We start from the raw sequence: 20,313 nt of genomic DNA, 5'->3' as shown, positions 1-20,313 counted from the left end.
TGATGTAATAAAGTGGTCAAGGGTGACAACTCAAAGAGCAGGGCTTTTTACTTGTAATGGAGTATTTCCACATTGTAGTAGCTACAGAAAGAAAGCAGCTGTCCCCCATATATCAATATTAAATAAATAATTAAAACTCAACTCATTATGAAACGTTATTTCATTACTTTAATCTCACATCAACTCAGTTAATTTTATTGCATTATAGAAATCTTCATTTCAATGTTTTTTTTTGTGTGTGTCACATTTTATTTTATTTGGTGTCACTTAATATTTCATACCGTTTTTTTAACCACTGACACTTCTCTTAAGGTAGCAGGCTTAACAATGTCTACCAGATTTATGCAGTTAGATCCTGTTAGCTTAAGCAACAACAGTATAAAAGTAATGATGCAGTTACACTGAAATATTCCTGACAAGTTTTTCTTGAGTAATAACTGGAACCAAATGTGTCTCGCCCATGAATGTATTAAAAGAGCTGGATACAGCACTGTCACTCAGCCTTGCTGCCACTTTGAACCAGTGACTACCTGTGGTATTGCAATAAAGAATCTCCTATGGCCCATAAAGCATTTTCCCCATGGACTACCATTATGAAAGAGACATCCTTAAAACAAGACAATATGAAAACATCCATTCAAGTGACTGGGTGTCACTTGAATGGGTGTCTGGTATTCCAGTTCCTATAATACATCCATGGTCTCCACATAGAAATGAATGGGAGTGAATAGACTGTATAAAATCTATGATCTGAATCAGGCATCTAGTTCCCTGCTGTAAATACCCATAGTACACAAACAGCTTTTATTTGCCTTAACAAGGCTGCACAAGCTACTTGCATAGCTGTCTAACTAGCTAGGCTAGTGACATTATGAAAAAATGTGACATTAAAAAAAAAATAGAACAGTTTGTGCATTTTTAAACAAAAATGTTAATAATAAAATAAAATGCTATTCAATAATACAATAATGTTACAATGAACATTTCAAAAACAATTAGTTAAGCAGAGATTATTATTTTTTCTCAAGTATTTAACAAATTATTTATGTATGATATATTATTTATACATTTATATCATTGAATCATGTATTTTTAATGTATTTAATATTGATACTTTGGGGTTCCATAAACCAACCAGTGAACCCAGACAACCGACCAATCAGGAGAGAGTCCTCCGCGTGACAGTTGGAGCCGAGCATGCGCAGTAATCTTTTCTCTTTGGCAGCAACAACAACATACTGAGGAGATCCAGTCAGTCTCGCCCCTCCGCTCTCAGCAGCATCATCATCGTCGTCCCCGCCGGGTCCGGTGGCAGAGAGGATGGTCCAGCGGAAAAGCAGCCGAGGGTGCGAATGACAGTGATAAGATAATGGCCCTCGATTTTCGCAGGTTTCCGAGTGTGGGACTAGTGACCAAGTGAAACGACCGTGTAAGTAAAACGGCGGAGATTTGGTGTTGTCCTGCTGTAGGGTAGGTAGTTGAGGCTAACATAACGCGCTAACGTAAACCTGAGACAGGGAGAGAGAGAGAGAGACGGTTTGCTAGCTTCGGTAACGGCAGGAAGGTAGGCTCCTTTGGGTGTTAACGTTTTCCCACGGCGCCGTCACAGCCGTGGGAAAACGGTAACACCCGAGGTAAAGCGTTTTATCGGCAGCATTTCGGACAAGGTACACCTAACAGGCGCTTTCTAGGTGGGTTAGTAATTCACACAGACTGTCAGTGTGTTGAACAAAGGAGCTTTAACCGAGGGGCCGCATGGACAGAAACATGCAGAGAGAAGTCGACTGCTGTTTGTTTTGTGCTCCATTTCATGCTGACACACTTCTTCGGGGATAACCACACGAGGTCTGACCTGAATATTTAGCTGATACAGGGTGACCTAGCTAATTATGGTAAACGCCGAAGTGATTTTGAAGTAAGTTGCACTTTACCTCATTATGCAGCTCTTGCCTGACTTTGACTCTCTCATCGAAGTTTTAGGTCTCAACCTGACTTTATCCTCCAGCAGTTTACACAGCAGCACGATCCGCACATAGTTTTGGTCGAGCAGTTTGAGTTAATGTGTATCAGCTGACAGTAAGTTTTGACACAGCATTGGATGCTTTTATTTTGAAAGACATGTTATAGTGATAATAGAGGAGTATTAACTGTAGATTACTTTTAGGCTGTTAGCCAGGGCTGAAATGCTACGGTGCTGTTTGGATTTCTTTCAATAAAGTGTACAATCAGTCATAGCTGCAGCTAAATATAGCCAGACTGTGACAACTTGTCACAGAGCTGAGATACATATCAGTGTGATATCTTGGTATAACAGACAGTGCCCATGATAGGACCACAAATGATGGTTGCTTTCAACTTTTTTATTTTTATTTTATTTTATTTTTTGGTAGTCATTTGGTCATTTATCAAGCAAAACCACCAAACACGCTCATGTTTCCACCTTCATAAAAGCGCTGATTTGCTGTTTTTATATCATTACAGACTGAAAATGTTTGGGTTTTGGAATCCTGGTCAGACAGAACAAGATTTTTCCAGACATCATCTTGTGCTTTAGGAAGTTGTGAATGGCACTTTTCTAATATATATAATCTATATATATATATATATATATATATATATATATATATATATATATATATATATGTTTATTATTTAAAATAGTTGGAGCTCTCATCCAACTATAGCAATAAGGTCTGCCCAACAAAGTTTCCCACAGCCTAACGTGATAACTCCATTTGTTTTGTGCTGTTTTGTTCAGACAGCAGTCCAAAATTCATTTGCCCAAACATATTCAGCTGCAGTTATGCTAAACAGAGGGAGCAGAAAGTCATTTGGTGTTTTTTCTTGAAAAATTATTTAACATTGGTTTTGTGTATTGTTGCCTGTGTTTCTGAGAAACCGGGGGGTGCCATGACCTGCGTTCTTGTAAGCAGGAATCATCAGACAAGATTTCCAGACAGATTCATGTGTTTGGGATTCTGGAGCGCATGAGTCATTAAGTCTCAATTATCACATTGCCTAAAATGGGGAATACCATATGTACGAGAGGCCTGCTGTGTGTACATCTGTGGTATGAGTTCATGTTGTTGATTTTCAAACATATTTTAAAGACATACTTCTCTTACTGCTGTGGTTTAAAACTAACAGGACAAGTGTCCAGTCAACAGCGAGGGGAACACTTCCTGAGCCTCACTCCACCCGACCACTGAATGACGTGTAGGCTCAAGGAGCTTTCGTAATAGTAGATAATTGCGCTGTTGCTGCCAAGTGCAAACAGCAGAACTTGCGATCCCTGGAATTCCAAAGTTCCTCCATGTCCAGACTTCCCGTCCTTATTTAGTATGAGAGACAGAGAGAGACTGGCAGAGATTCACAGAGGAGTGAAGTGAACTGGAAGTAAACCAGCGTGCACAAAACAGAGAGCCAAGCAGACAGACTGACCTATTAACTATAGTAAACCCCCGTCACCACCACCACCACCCCTCCAGATATACTCAAACACAAATACACACAAGGTCCAGTGTCCTGTATGCATCACAGGAGCAGAACTTACTGAAACGTCGGCTATTATTCGCCAGCGGTAGCAGCTTCTGTGTGACCCGTATGTCTCCGTCTGTCAGTGTGTATTTTCCCTGTCTGTCACAGCATAGAAATGGGAGGCAGAAGAGGGGAGGCAGCCAGCCGCGTTATTTAAATGTTCCAGAGCCCGACCAGCCAGTGGCCAACTGTAGCCGGGGCTAAAAGAGGCTCTTTGTGAGGGCCAGACAGATGGCCATAGAATGAAGACTGTAATGATACCCTCAACGGCCCAATACACACACAGGCACATGCACAGACACTATTGCAGGATGTAATGGTGTGTGTGTGTGTGTGTTAAAGACAGGACAAACTGTATGTGTTCGTGTGTGTGAGAGTCAATGAAAGGGAGAGACTTGAAGGAAATGAAGCAAAACACATTGATAAATATAGTGATTATGAACAGTATGCGACAAGAGAGAGTGTTTGTTTCCCATACCCTTTCTCCACACTGTTATTACTTTTGTGTCGCATGTTGTATTATTGTTTTGTGACATAAAAAAATGCTAGTCATGCCAGTTAAGGGAGTTTAAAATGCATAGAAAGACGAGGAAGATAAAAGAAAGATCAGGATCAGTTGTGAATGTTGTTATAAGCCGTTGCTGGGAGAGTAAACTCCATAGCCATAGCTGTGATTCCTGTGATTCTTTGGTTTAGTGCCTGAGAGACAAAGTAAAACTGGTTTCGGCCCAAGTGTATTAGTGCTGCATGGTTTAACACTCATTCAGACTCTCATATCTCCAGTAGCAGACAAGCATGTAAACAGCCTAATATATGCAAATTCTTCACAAATGCAACCAAACCAGGCCGGCAGTGGCCAGCTGTGGTAATATTGACTGTGCCTTTCATCAACTGACTAACAAATCGATGGCTTGGATATCATTAACCTTCCTCTCTGGCCTGCCCTCTTTATAATTATCTGTCTCTCTTTCTAGCTCCTTTCTTCTGTCCCTCTGTTTTTCTCTTCTATTTCCGGTAAGATAACATCCTCACTACAGCACATCAGCTGATCGATGGATGGACTGATTGATTAAGCCTCTCTCTCCCTGTTTCTCTCCTCCCATCTCTCTCCCCTACTTCTTCAGCTGTCTGTCTTGCTATTTTTCTCTCCTTTTTCCCTACCTTCACCAGCTTTTTTTTTTTTTTCCACCCGCTCTAATTCTTTCCTCTTCTCATGCCCCTCTTTCCACCATCCTTTTCCTCTAATCAATCTTCCTCTGTCTCTCTCCTACTTACAGGGCAGGAAAACACTGAACCATGTTGCCCTAAGTTGTGACCTGTGGTGAACGGGGGAGGAGGAAGAGGAGGAGGAGGAGGAGGGAGGTGTAGGCAGGCAGGCAGGCAGGCAGGCAGGCAGACGGGCATCTGCCACAGCTCCCTTTAGGCGGCCTTTTACAAGCTTGAAGCCATGGGCAACACAGCCACCAAATTCCGCAAGGCCCTGGTGAGCGGCGACGAGGCCCTGGCCTGGCAGCTGTACGAGGGCAACCCTCAGTTCAGGGACGGCTTGGACCCGAACGCATCATATGGAGAGCAGTACCAGCACAACACGGCCCTGCACTACGTCTGCCGCCATGCCATGACACGTCTGCTCAGGTAAAACTCCTGTTTTTTATTTTTGGTTTGGGTTTCTTTGAGGACTCAATTGAATTTGACTGTTATTTTTGTGGCTGCGGTTTTTAATGTGGTTAAGCAGTTATCTAATACAGTTACAAAGGCAGTGAGTCATATTAAATTGAATAACAATTAGCAGTATGTCAGCCTTAATAGATTTCTGAGAGCCGCCATTTTCATAATTGCGTTTTTAAGGCTAATAAGGAAACCTACTGTACAGGGGTCGCATATGTTATCAGATTACATAAATGATGTTAAAAAGCACAGAAAAAGTGCATTAGCCACGAGGAGCAGTGGCAGTTACACCATCGCCAACACAGCCTCAAAAATGGCCAGTGGCTTCAGTGAGCACCTGTAAGCATCTGAACAAAAAACAAACATTGAAGAAGGCGGTTTTTACACGTGATGTTCACAGTGCTGCTGTCAACAGTGGTGTAATGGTTTTCTGTGGGCCTGGAGGGAGCTTTCTAACCATTGATGTCATCAAGGTTACCTCGAACCGGGCTGTAGATGGAAAGTCTGCATTACAAACTCAGGATGTGGATACATATCTGGGCACCCAGGAGACAGAGGTGTTCTGTCAAAAGACTAGAGTCGCGCTCTGTGAATCATATACACTCTCCTTTTGATAATGTCACGAGAGAAACCATAAAAGAGAGTCACTGAGTCTAACAACCTTAAAGAAAGGGGTCAAACTAAAAAACATATGGAGAGCAAGTCACCAGCGTGTCTTCTTACCCCCTGCAGGGATAATCAGGCTGCTGGCCATGACCGAGACAGCTGATTCAGTGACTCAATAACCGTCCTCACCTACTCCTCCTCCTCCTTCTTGCACTCTTCCTCTCTCTTGCCCTTTCTTTCCATGATTACAGGGGTGAGGGGGGGCTGGGGTCAGAGGAAGCTGTTTGAAAAGGCCAGTCAATTATCAGTGCATCTGCATGTGTGCACATGTGCGTGTGTGTGTGTTTTTTTTTTGTTTTTTTTTTTTGGGGGGGGGGGTAAAATCTGTGACTCCACAACTGCTTAATGTGTCCGAGTCTGTGAATATAACACAGTGAATCAGTGTGCTATTTGTGTCCCTTCCCACTAACCTATAATGGGCCAGAGAGGCGTGCTGAACGCAGCGCTTGGCTCCTGATAAGTATCAAGAGGAAATGCTTCTTTGTTCCAGCAGCTCCACTTGGACAGAGGCAAGCAGATAGACGACCGAGAAATTTGAGACAAAATAAAGACTCACGGAGGACGAGCGTGGGCTGGTAGATGCAGAGTCTGTTTTGCAGATTATTTTTAACATATATCTGCTTCATGTTTATTCGCTGTTGTCTCCATGGGTCAGATTGGCTGGTAATCCCATGAGATGTGCAAACTGGGAAATCTCAAGTAGGCCTATTACTGGAAGAACGGGTGTAGTTCAGGAAGTGTAACCCTTCCTCCCCAACAACTGAGTATACAGACTTAGAAACATGTAAATAACAACTCGTGTTGACTTGGTTACTCAGTTATGAGTCATTTTCTGCTGTGTGAAGAAGGAAATATATTAAGCAAATTTATATGATAACGTACACCAACTTCCCCTTTTATTTTTTTAATTTTTATGTTATGTTTGTCGTCTCTGAGGTTTCCTGCCCTCCTCAATTACCACACTGTCTACAGCTCTGGTGCTCGACAATTGCAGCAAAATATGACGTCCCCCAGCCTGTTGTTTCTAGTAGACTGATATTACGGCCATCCATCCTGAACGTGTGGCTCTATGTAGTGTGTGTGTGTGTGTGTGTGTGTGTGTGTGTGTGTGTAGGGGGGGTGTTGGATTGTAGTTGAGAGGGGAATAATTAGTGATTATTGCTGTGTGGATGAATTGGCAGTGCACTGTCATTAGGGGGAGGCTGCAGGGGCTTGTGGCTGACAGGATAAGAAGGTCAAAAGTGGAAGAGCAGGACAGCAGTGGAAGAAAAGGCTGTAGGGCTGCACAATAAGGAAACGGTCAAACACTAATTCAATAGTGGCTACTGCTGTGTCCAAATTGCAGAGGGAGCCAAGAGGGAGATGTTTTACAACATTTGTAAAAATGTATTCAATCAGTGGAAATACTGTGACATCCTATTATTTTCTACTTTTTTGTTGAATTGCATTAGTGAGAAGGTCTTTTCAAATGTTCCCTTTGTTAATGTCATACCATTGATTAAAAAGAAACTGGTTTTTCTCTACAGTTTAACACGCAGCTGCCGATAGGATGATGTAATGAAGGATGTCACATGGAAGATGGACAAAAGACAGTTGAAAAGGACTCCGTAGAGGAGGCGAGGAAAGGAAGTATGAGACAGAAAAAGAGAAACAGAACTTTTCAAAATGATGGAAACGCATAAGGAAACAGAGTAGGTGGAGCCAAATAAAAGAGTGGAGAGCTAATCAGTAAATGGAGGTTTTGACAGACAAAGAGCAGAGAAAAACTATTTACTAAACAGAACTGCAGCCAGGCTCCCAGTGCAACTGGCACATCCATCACCATCTGAGTGAGTGTCTTGTGTGCGTGTGTGCGTGTGTGTGCATGCACCCACCAGCCAGCATGTCCATTATCTCAGAGATGTTAAACAGAAATAGTCAATATTCTGCAATCTTTCTTCTCCTCCTTTTCTCTAGCCTCTCTTGTTACTGACCAACACTCACCTCATAGTCCACCTCACTACATCTCTTTATCTCTGTTACAGTGCGCTTTACTTTTCTCCTCCACCTTCACTTTCTTTCCACCTCTCTTCTGAACTTATATTCTAATCATTTTCCTTTTGTCCTTCCTCTATGTCCCGCCTGCATCGTGTAGGTCTTTCCTGTTCAGCAAAGAGGGGAACCCCAACAAGCGGAACGTTCACAACGAGACGTGCCTCCATGTGCTGTGCCAAGGCCCGCAGATCCTACTGCTGCCAGAGGGAGCGCTGTCACCGCGACTGGCCCGACCTCAGAGGGACGAGCAACGCCGTGCAGACTGCCTGCAGGTACAAACACACGAGTGGGGACAAATATAGTTTAGTGCACACACTGTTACGTGTTGGGTTTGTTGCTTTCATTAAAGTTGACACACAAATAATGTGTGTGTGTGTGTGTGTGTGTGTGTGTGTGTGTGTTGTGGGCTCTCCCTCTGCCAGATGATCCTAAGCTGGACGGGGGCCAGGCTGGAGGGAGGCCAGTACGAGAAGGCCAATGTCAACGCCACCGACAACCACCACAGCACCTGTCTGCACTACGCTGCAGCTGCAGGCATGAAGAGCTGTGTGGAGGTGAGAGAAGGCGCAAATTCAAACTGACATCAGGCTGAGCCAGTCACTCGCGTGCGGCAGATTCTGTCTGTGTTCTTTAAGATTGGATTTGGCAAAGATTTTATTGCCAGTAAACTCTGTAGGCTGAGTATTATGCCTGTCCTTTCATCAGCAGCATCTGCTTTGTGTTTCATCACTGTCAGATCCAAGCAGTGCTTCCTCCCTTGTTTTTAAATATTTTACAGCTTTGGAATTAGGAAGAAAATCCATTTCCTCAATTGAAAGAAAATGGAGCTCAGCCCTGATATGGGCTGCCTGGGGGAAAATAACCCAGATATTATCCTTTTAAGATAAAAAGTTTGCACAAGTTCACCTCTACTTTCTCTTCTTTCATCTTTTACTCAGCCTTTCATTAACTGTGTTTGTGCCTCTTTCTTGATGCACATCTTTCCACATCCCTTCTGTCTTCCTAAACATGATTGTTGTATTTGCTCCTTTTCACTCTCTGCTTTTCCTCTACTCTTTTTTTGGTTTTCTCGTCACTGTCTACTTCCCTTTCTCATATTTCGTTACTATTTTCTACCATCACATCTTTGTTTACTCTTTTTCTCTTCCCCCTTCCTCCTGTTTTCTCTTTGCCTGCTCCACATGCTCTCGGCTTCCTTTGTTGTCCCTGGTTGCAAGTTCCTTCAATTACTTTTTCCTCTCCATTAACCATTTCTCTCTTTTTTTTCCCCTCCCATTCCCTTTCTTCTCTCTTCTCTCCCTCCTCGTCCCTCCCTCTAGCTGCTAATCCAGAGCGAGGCGGACCTTTTTGTGGAGGATGAGGACAAGTTGACGCCATGTGACCACGCCGAGCGCCATCACCACACCGAGCTGGCCCTCAGCCTGGAGTCACAGATGGTTTTTTCCTCCTCTTCAGCTCAGCAGTCAAACACAGACGCACATGGTGAAACCAACCTGCTGCAGTACAAGGAGGTGAGACCGCAGTTACGAGATCTGGGGGTTTCCTGCTGGCCTGACTTTTATAATTAATGTGCTATTTTTATGCTTTTTGAAGTCACAGATCATAGTTAGTGAGTCAGTGTTAGAACTTTGAAGCACTCATTAACGCAAACCTTTCAAATATTTGCTGGTTCCAGCCTCTCAAATGTGTGGATTTGAGGCTTGTTTCTTCGTATAATATAACTAAATTAACTATTTTCTGGTTTTGGACTGTCAATATAAGGGCATCACTTAGGCTTTGAGAAGTTGTCATGGGCATTTCCACCACCTTTTGATGTTTCATAGACTTTATGTTTACTTGATTAATCTAGAAAATAATCAGCAGATTAGCAGATAATGAAAATAACTGTTAGACGCAGCCCAAAAATATAAGTAACTTTGTGCAAGGATGCAAAATCATAATATATTCTTGGAAATCTACATTAAAGCAAATTGGAGATCAGCTGTACCATCAGTATTTCATCAGTTTTATATTATCATACTCAGTCTCATAACTTTTGCTGAGTTCAACCAAGTGATGCCAAGCAATAAATTAACACGAGTAGCTGCTAATTCAGTCATTTTATGTTTTGTATGTCTCTTAGTGCCTTTTGCATTCGTGGACAAACTAAGCAGATTTAATTTCTCGCTTATCTGCATTTAACGGTTCCCCTCGTTTTTCTGTGAGCCCACTGAAGCCCACTGTGCCTGTGACAAAATTCTTCCCCACTCACCTTTAAATATCACCAGTTTGTCAACAAAATACAGTCTTGTTGTCGCAAAGTTCTCTCTTCAATGGTCAAAACTTACACTGGTTCTTACAAGTATATCAAAATGAGTGTGCACACACCTTCGCGTTGCGTTTCTCAGGGTCTTAGTGAAGCAGAGGGCACCAGCACAGTCGTCTAGTTGTGGCTGCTGCCAACTGATAGCGGTTTGATCTTCCGTCCTGCAGCCAAATCCATGCTAATACTTAATCTCTCTTTCCCACCACAACCCCCCCTTCCCTCCATGCTTACCGCCTCACATCCCAGTCCTTTTCATTTTGCTCACATTAACATTTTCACTTCCTCAAACATATCTCAATCTCATACTTTTCTTGTTTTAATACCTTTTTCTTCTCATAATTTCTTGTCCTCACCTTCCCTCTGACATTGTTTTTCTCCTGCTCTGCTTCTCCTCTCTCTGTCTTGAATATCTCCCTCCTCTTCCTTTATGTCTCTGTGTATGCTTTTAACATTTTTTCCCACTCTGTCCTTTCAGCCTTATGAGGGACTGAAGCTTCAGGACCTGCGCAGGCTGAAGGACATGCTGATTGTGGAGACGGCGGACATGCTGCAAGCCCCCCTTTTCACTGCTGAAGCCCTGCTCCGAGCACATGGTGTGTGTTTGTCTTTTGGAGAAAGATGCACTACAGTATAAAAGCAATATTGATAAAAAAATTACACATGTATAGTATTTGTTCCCTTTCTCTAAACTTGTGTGTAACCCTCCTCCCACTCTTAGACTGGGACAGAGAAAAGCTTCTGGAGGCCTGGATGTCGGATGCCGAGGGCTGCTGTCAGCGATCGGGCGTGGCCATGCCCACCCCACCTCCCAGCGGCTACAATGCCTGGGACACCCTACCCTCACCCCGCACCCCTAGGACCCCACGCTCACCCCTCACACTCACCCTCACCTCCCCCACGGACAGCTGCCTCACACCTGGAGAGGAGGGCCTGGCTACGGTGAGACACAGAGTGACGACATAAAGACATTTTTATCTGGCATTTCATGTTTAAATTACTTGAAGATGCATCAAGTCTGTGTTTTTGTTTTTGTTTTTTTTTTTTGGGGGGGGGGGGGGGGGGGTAGGAATTATTAATTAAAGATTGCAGGTGAGGTTGTGGGGACATTATTACAGAAAAACTGCATAGTTTTCAATGTCCTGATGGATTTCAGTCTGACTGAAAACATAAAACCTTTGAGTTCCTGCCTTTGACCACAATGCTCCCTGTATTTAAATGGGAGTTGTGTGTTGACAGACAAAATGAATGGACTGAAAAGATTTTGCAGACTTGTCTTATCAAAGAAAAAACTTTTATTCTGATCCAGCTTCTGACAGAATGCCAAGTGTGTCACTTGTGTGATTACAGCAAGTTAATATCTAATCTTACTAGAGCAGAGGAGGTCATAAACCATCCCTCTAACAATTCTTCTTTCTGCTCTTTGTAGTTTTACATCAACATCAACCTGTTTTTCACTTTTGCTGTGGAGGCAGGTGTAATTACACATCCAGTACTTATCATTTGTCTGCCTTCTAATCCTGGCTGTGGTTTAACTGTCAGGTTTTTAAGATGTTCAGACCTCAAGCTGTTAGGCTGCTTCTACCTGAAGTCTTACATGTACAAGATAAAGAACATTTGGGTGTATTGTAGGCAATGGATAGGATTTAATATTACTTTAAAGATATGATGAAACATTAATAACTTGGAAAATATGCCACAGCATATTCTCTCAAAAAGTACAATGGAAGTGACTTAATCCTCTTTAGCAGAGTCACAGTCTGTTATTTTGTCCTTCCCCTGTGTACAATGATGGATATGACATTGCAAAAATTACTGGATCTTTATAAAATGGGAGACATAACTACTTTATAGGTGTTTTTGTTCTATTGTGCAGTGTAAATCATGTGATTTGTCTTGTCTCCCTGCAGTGTGGAATCTGTCTCTGCTCTATCTCAGTCTTTGAGGACCCAGTGGACATGTCCTGTGGCCATGAGTTCTGCAGAGCCTGCTGGGAGGGGTAGGGGCCTGTGTTTGTTTTCTTCTTAGGGGAATTTTTATGCCTCCTTATGCCTCTTCAAATTTGGTCCAAACATCCTCTTGGCCTTGAGGATGGACTGATTCAATTTTGGTGGTCAAAGGTCAAGGTCACTGTGACCTCACAAAACATGTTTTTAGCCTTAAGAATTCTATTATAGTTCTACTTATAATAAAATACACATAAAACTTTTTAATTCATGTTCTTCCAAGTCTGGACAGATGTGGATTTAACTCCAACTTGACTGGTTGGTGGAGGAATATAACGGCGAGGTGGTAATTCTAGCTTTTACATGTGTGTGGTTTTTTCAGGTTCCTCAATGTAAAGATTCAGGAGGGTGATGCACACAATATCTTCTGTCCTGCGTATGAGTGCTATCAGTTGGTGCCAGTGCATGTGATAGAGAGTGTGGTTTCCAGGGAGATGGACCAGCGATACCTACAGTTCGACATCAAGGTAGAAACACAGCATACACAGCACATCACAGCTAAGGAAACACTACTTCCAGCTGAGTTCATTTTTGCCCCTTGCCTAACTTCTTGCTACATATTTTCTTCTCATTGTCCAAACACTTCTGCTCTTTATGTTCCCTGTGGTCCTTCTCTCCATTCTCCTTCTTTATCCTTTGTCATTTATCTGTGTCCTCTCTCTCTCTCTTTCTTTCATCTCTCTTATCGCCCATCTTTTCACCCTTTTTTCCCAGGCATTTGTGGAGAACAATCCTGCCATCCGCTGGTGTCCCGCGGCACGTTGCGAGCGGGCAGTGAGGCTCACCCGACCAGGCCCCGGGGACAGCGACCCACACAGTTTCCCACTGCTGCCCTCACCAGCTGTCGATTGTGGCAAGGGTCACCTCTTTTGCTGGTACACTTCATGCTTTATTTGCTGTATACTCACATGCAGTCATTCTGCACATATAGTCATCGCTACATACATATAACACGCGTTTTAATGAGGGTCAGACACACGCCTCTCTTGTTCAAGCATATGGAAGTGAAATGTTTAAGCCACCCACAATATATATGTTATCTGAACTTAGCCTTGATTCTTCTGTGTGTTTTTCTCCACTCTTATCTTTCTTGGAAAGAGCTAACAACTTTTCATTCTCCTTTAGTCTCCTTGTATTTCACTAGACAGTTTCCTGTTTATAACTCTCACTGTCTGCAGGGAGTGCCTTGGCGAGGCCCACGAGCCATGTGACTGTCAGATGTGGAGGAACTGGCTCCAGAAAGTCACAGAGATGAAGCCTGAGGAGCGTAAGTCTGTCCTGTGTTGTTTGTGTTTCCAGGAATTTTCAGCTGTTACTAGGAATCATTTTAGCTGCGCCTCACTAAGTTGGCACCACAGTAAGGGAGTTAACAGCAGCTGTCAGAGCAGCCCACCAGGATGGGTCTAATTTATTTTTATAACATAGTGGCAGCAGGTGTTTAGGTCATTGATATTTGCCAAATGTGTGCATGTGTGTGCTGGAGGGTGTATCTGCAAAGGCAGGTGTTGGACAATTGAAACATAGATGAACTGTGTGTGTGTGTGTGTGTGTGTGTGTGTGTGTGTGTGTGTGTGTGTGTGTGTGTGTGTGTTTGCTCTGTGTTGTGTGTACTTTCCACAGTGGCAGGTGTTAGCGAGGCCTATGAGGATGCTGCTAACTGCCTGTGGCTGTTGACCAACTCAAAACCATGTGCCAACTGCAAGTCACCCATTCAGAAGAATGAGGGCTGCAACCATATGCAGTGTGCCAAGGTATATACACTAATCTCTTTGTCAGCTGTGTGTCATTATTTGTATAGATAATGAGCTCTGGTCACTGAGTGTTAATGTTTTTACCCCATCATGTATTGTGGTGAAAATTATTATTTATTAAAAACATCTCCTCTCTCTCTGTAGTGTAAGTATGATTTCTGTTGGATCTGTCTGGAGGAGTGGAAGAAGCACAGCTCATCAACAGGAGGCTACTATCGCTGCACTCGCTATGAGGTCATCCAACAGCTAGAGGAGCAGTCCAAGGAGATGACTGTAGAGGTACAAACACACACACACACACACACACACACACACTCTCAAACATGTACACAAAATATATTCACACAAACACACATGTACCTGAGCTACTCCATCAAGAAGCACATGTTTGTATGTCCTACAGTATTTGATATCCTCACACACACACACAGACACACACACACACACACACACAGACACACACACACACACACAGACACACACACACACACACACACATACATACACATACATACTCTAAACCATGACTTATATTTTGTTACAGGCAGAAAAGAAGCACAAAAGTTTTCAGGAGCTGGACCGTTTCATGCACTATTACACTCGCTTCAAGAACCACGAACACAGTTATAAGGTAATACTCTCTTGACACACACACATGTTTATAACAGTGCCTTTAATTTCTAAAATACTTGTGAATGCATACATCTGAGTCTCAAGATCATTACATATTAGATGCATGTTCTCTCGTCTTTGTCTATTAGTTGGAGCAGAAGCTGCTGAAAACCGCTAAAGAGAAGATGGAGCAGCTGAGCAGAGCCTTCATTTGCCGTAAGTCTCTCTCATACTGATCTCAGCCTGTTGTTTCGAAGAACTGCAACAAAATAGTGTGAAAATATTTGTCACAATATCATCACTACATTCCTCTTAATGCTAAACGTGTGTGGATCTTTTCTGGTGCAGGTGAAGGCACTCCTCCAGACACACGGTTCATCGAGGACGGTGTGTGCGAGCTGCTGAAGACGCGGCGCGTGCTGAAGTGCTCTTACCCATACGGCTTCTTCCTGCAGCAGGGCAGCACCCAGAAAGAGATATTTGAGCTCATGCAGGTAAACTGATACATACAGTATCTGTCACACGTGCACCCCCCTGCAAGAGCGAGACTTACAACGCCTCTGGTGATCCCTAAAGCCTGCTGTTATGTACAGTTAAACACAGAAGATCCTTGCAGAAATATTTGAACCACCAGAGGTCCATTTTCATCAACTTTTCCCACACTTCAGCAGGATTAAGACTGGATCAAATCTGCTGTGAGATAAAGAGTACTCACAGTATACTCAGTTTATGTCTTGTCTGTCTACAGCACAAGTCAAATATACGTTGCAGTTCCCTTTTAAATTAAAATTTCTAGTCCTTGTGTAGTTGGAAGTTGCAGCCTGTTTTCTTTGTTTCCTCACAGACCGACTTGGAGATGGTTGTGGAGGATCTGGCGCAGAAGGTGAACCGGCCGTACCTGAGGACGCCATGCCACAAGATAATCAGTGCAGCTCGCCTGGTCCAGCAAAAGAGGCAGGAGTTTTTGGCATCAGTGGCCCGTGGCGTGGCTCCCAACGACTCCCCTGAGCTTCCCCGCAGGAAGTACGGACAGACACACTCACACATAAACAAAATGTGGTTTTGCTTTGCTCAAGTTAACAAATTCACTGCATACAAGAGACACTGGCAGCTGTTCAGGAGACTTAAGTTCTGGTGTAAATAATCTTGATAAAACATTCTTGTGTTTGCTTTTCTTTCAGCTACCCTGGAGGATCATGGGATTGGGAGTACCTTGGCTTTGCCTCTCCTGAGGTAAACAGAGAATCTCCTCCCGTCACACCATGCACCAAAACACTAGCTTTTTTTGTTCTGTTAACCTTTTTGGTTCTTGCTAAGCTAATGCTACTCTCTAAAAACCGCGCTGGTACAACTGGTGACCTAATTCTGTATGAGGTCATTATAATGCATGACTCTGGCTGCAGCTGACTTAGTTTGCTTATGTGTTAAGATGGGGAGTCGTCACTCTGTGCTGGGAGCGGGAGATCCAAGAGAGAGACAGTCACAGGTAACGCACCATAGTTTTTGTGCATTTTGTGCATATTGCTTGCGCTGTATTCTGATTTCTTACAGCACCGTAGACTTACAGCACAGCTGCTTCCACTTGGTTCTGTAATAACCCTGCTCGAATCACTCTTTGCAGGATTATGCTGACATCCAGTACCGGCGCAGACACAGGCCACGGCGCAGAGGAGACATGCTGAGTCTGCACAACCTTAGAAGCAGCAGCAACACACCAGAGACCAGCAGAAGGAGCGACAACACAGGTCTGGAAAACCAAATGTTCAATAGCGTTATATAAAGGAATTCTATACTGTGTATATTGTATGGGGCATTTTGTAGAGGTGCCATATTCACTTCTGTATAGTACAATACAGAAAAGGTTTTTTACAGCAATGTATTTGCATCCCAGTCCAACTCCATTCCCTGCCTCCATTTATAAATTCTGACTTGTCACTGCACCAGACAGCCAGCAAATGGGATTTCATTTTATTGCTCCATGAATCAGGTCTGTCGAAGCACACAAAGGCATCGACCACTGGGATCAATTGTTTTAATGTGACATTTTCCGTTCCAGAAGGTCCAGAGAGGAGCGAGGGCCGTAGGAGAGTGCTTGGCTCGCTGGATGAAGACGATCCCAACATCCTCTTGGCCATCCAGCTGTCTCTCCAAGATTCCCGCAGAGAGCGAGGCCTGGAGGGAGCCCTGGAGAGAGGGATGGAGGGGAGAGCGGAGCTGGAGCGCGGACTGGTGGACAGAGGACAGGAGAGGAGGCCGGGTCCTGCGGTGGACCTGGGCGACGTTTCTTTGCACTCCCTCAACACGGACGGCCCTCCGGGAGCCAGGGGCTCCTCCTTCCCCGCCGCTCTCCTGGATCCTCCTCGCCCCCCCAACAGGACAGACTCCACCTCCCAGCCTCCCACGTCTAACCCTCTCCCCCTCCCTCCCCCGCCTCCTTCTCTCAGTGCGGAGCTGCTGGAGCTGGGAGACAGCCTTATGAAACTAGGGAACATAACCACTCCTTATGACCTGGACACACACACCCAGGAGCAGCTCTGCTCGCACCACACATACAACCACAGTAATCTCACCACTCCCTACATCGCTGAACCTGCTTTCAGCAACTGCAGCCATAGACAAGACCAGAGTGCACTGACCGCTCCGTATGTGCTCGACCACATTGCCATCACGGGTCCCCGTTATGACAGCAAAGAGCAGAGTTACTGCCACTCCAGTGCTTATTTGGCTGAGGCCGAACACACTGCCTGCGCACTAGAATGCACCCAAAACCCCACCCAGAACCCTGCCCATCCTAGTGCATATAACCGGGAACACGCAGCCACCTATGACAGCACCCCAAAACCAGACAGCTCTTACAAACCCTGCCCAGAACACAGTAGCTCTTACACTCAGGAGCGTCCTGCCGCCTACGCTCTCGAGCGCCTGCCCAAAACAGACCCCCAGCCCCCCGCCCAGTTGTGCCTCCCGTCTCCAGAGCTCGAGCCGGAGCTGCTGCTTTCACCGGTCATCCCCCCAGGGGGCCCTTTCACCCCCAGCGACCCCCAGAGTCTGGAGGCCCTGGACCCCACAGCCAGTGCCCAGCTGCTGGACAACATCATGGCCTGGTTTAACAACAACATCAACCCCCAGAACAACCCCCAGAGCCTGGCCCTCATCCCCTCCCCGCCCACCACAGAAACCGACTCATCCCCCGACACCCACACCGAGACTGAATCAGAGAGCCAGACCTCCGTGGGCAGTGACCCCAGCCCCGCTCTGGCAGCCCCTGGAGGGCGAGCCAGAAACAGACAGAGGGTCAGCGAGCCCCTGTTTAGGTGCTGCCGGTGCGGAGGGCCCCAAGACGAGGCCCAGCACTCTGGAGCTGGAAAACAGAGAGGCTCGCGAGGAGTGTGTGGACGCAGGGTGTGTGGCGGACCTGTCGCTGGACGAAGCGGTCACACACCCGTGCTCACACTCCCAATGTGGAAACAGTCCTGCACATACTGCCCCGGCCACGGAGAGAGACTTAGACCTTGTCCTTCAGCTAGAGGTGGACCAATCGCCTGAGGAGTGGGAGGAGCAAGTGCACCTGGTGTGACGTGATGTGATGTGATGTGAGAGAGAAAGATGAGCCAACTATAGGAAGAGAAAGAGATGAGAAAAAGTGATGAAAGTGAAAGAGGAAAGAAAATGAACGACAGGAAAAGTAGAGCGAAGCACTAAGGGAAAATTATAGCAGTGACGCCTTGGTGAAAGGTGTAGATCTTTGGGGTTGGAGTGTTTACTGTATGTATTATACTGTATCTAGAGAGGACATAAAGCCCTGCAGACTTTGTCCAGTAAAGATGATGTCATACGCAGTTTAATTTTTTTAAAGCGCTTTTGTCTGCTGTAAAAACAGACAAACTATTCTTTGAAAACAAACGAGTGTTAAAAACCGAGTACATCGATGAAAAGCTACTGATATCATCATAACACATAAAATGCTGCACATGTTTTTGTTTTCTTATTTTATTTATTCCCTGCCTCTCGTTATTCGTCTTCTCAGTTTGTTCAGGGTGAAGTTTTGGTGCTGCTGAAATCCAAACTTGCCTCGTACACCCACACTTTTATTACCACACTGACCCAACCACGAGCCTGTTTGGAGCTCTGAGAGCCAAAAAACACGATGATAACTGTAACGTCGGAGCTCGTTAGCGTACTGTACAATCAGAGGGGCCTAATTCAGATTTTTGGACCTTCATGCACACTGTGCCTGCTTTGATAAGAGAGCCAACACACTACTGATCTTTTCCTTTCGGTAGGCTGCAGAAGAACCACCACACACCTGTCTGCTCGGTAAACCAGTACGATGTGCTTATCTGGATTTTTATGACCGTAACAGTTCTTTTGTAATAGATGATGTAACAGGATAAATTGACTTGTCCCTCTGCACAGTGAGGTCAGAGGTCAGAGGTCAGTGCCCGCTGCAGAGCAGCTGTAGGAATTTGATGTCTTGCTCAAAGGCATCACGGGTGCTTGTTTTCTTTTGTTTTCATTTTTCCCGCTCACTGCACCATCCTGCTCCTCATTCCATGTGCTTCTTTGTATCAGAGATGAGTTTCATAAATATCTCAGTATTTTACAGTTGCTTTGGCTCAGTTTCCCACAACTCTTTCAGTCTGCAGAGCACTTAACACTAAATGCTGTACGCACACACAATGAAGACATCTCTGTGACATTAGGTGATTATGTTTATCAGAGGATCAAAGTTGAATTTTAATCAGTGTTACATTTAAAAATAAAATTGTCATTATCAAATAATGCTGTCAAATAGTTACTACTTGTTGAACATGGACATTTCCTCAACATTGTGCAAAGTTATATGAGTTATAATGACAGAAATGTGTCATTTAAGCAGAACTCAGTATGACTCTGAATTGATAGATTTTGATAGTTTTCATTTTATTTATCAAACGTCTTTTAATATAGATAAAGAGGTTTGGAGTCTGACTGACACAACATTAAATTCTTTATTCACACAAGTCAACATAATGATTTTGGGATCATATTTCACTACTTTACTTTTTTATGAAAACAGATATTTCAATCACTTGCAAGTTTATTCATAGAAATATTCACACAGTAAGGTGCTGTAATCCTGGGAATCATAACATTAAACATTTAAAAACCACAGTGTGTTGAAGGTGAGAATGTATGAAGTCTCTTAGATTCCATGTTAATGACAAGAGACAGAGCCAAAGCTGCTGTAAAATCCTGTAAATTTTTATAAGTGCAGACTTTGCTGTTTTTATCATATCTATTCCACTACTGATGGCTAGTACAGTGTGCTGTTGATAGATGGGAGATGGGTTTTTACTGTAATTTATCCTTTTTTAAAAATTCCTTTTATTCCTTATTATGGAGATGAAATCTCTTCCAGTTGAGACCGGGGTCATTGGGTCTGTGTGCCTTTTTGTTTCAACCGTTTTGTTTATATATATATATATATATATATATATATATATAATATATATATATATATATATATATATATATATATATTTTGTGTCATTACTTTTTAAACATGCAAGTTGCTAATGAAAGTTAACAGAGAACACACGCACACACACTCTGGCTGTGGCCATAATACACTGACGTTGTTGATGCACATTAGTATCATTGCCCTGTCCCCAGAGGATACATGCTTGCATTTCGGTCATTTTGCTTAATGAGAAACTGCTTCGAGGCTGTTTGAAGGAATTCATGTTTCAATTAT

General features: G+C 43.9%; 1 protein-coding gene across 1 annotated transcript; it reads left to right on the top strand.

Moving 5' to 3' along the window:
* The first annotated feature begins 1,177 nt into the window (after positions 1–1,177).
* On the top strand, positions 1,178–19,358 carry LOC108898122 (ankyrin repeat and IBR domain-containing protein 1-like). The gene is given in 22 exon segments (XM_018697995.2): positions 1,178–1,429; positions 4,815–5,172; positions 8,006–8,177; positions 8,328–8,459; positions 9,225–9,416; positions 10,686–10,803; positions 10,929–11,149; positions 12,118–12,206; positions 12,536–12,680; positions 12,928–13,088; positions 13,392–13,480; positions 13,834–13,964; positions 14,109–14,243; positions 14,509–14,595; positions 14,726–14,792; positions 14,925–15,070; positions 15,421–15,599; positions 15,758–15,809; positions 16,006–16,062; positions 16,198–16,321; positions 16,633–17,816; positions 17,818–19,358. Coding segments are annotated over 21 exon segments (4,005 nt in total). The 5' UTR covers positions 1,178–1,429; positions 4,815–4,984; the 3' UTR covers positions 18,154–19,358.
* The last annotated feature ends 955 nt before the right edge of the window (positions 19,359–20,313 follow it).

This window comes from Lates calcarifer, linkage group LG3, assembly GCF_001640805.2.
Source record: "Lates calcarifer isolate ASB-BC8 linkage group LG3, TLL_Latcal_v3, whole genome shotgun sequence".
NCBI classification, from domain to species: Eukaryota; Metazoa; Chordata; class Actinopteri; family Centropomidae; genus Lates; species Lates calcarifer.
This window is presented reverse-complemented; position numbering and strand designations above follow the sequence as displayed.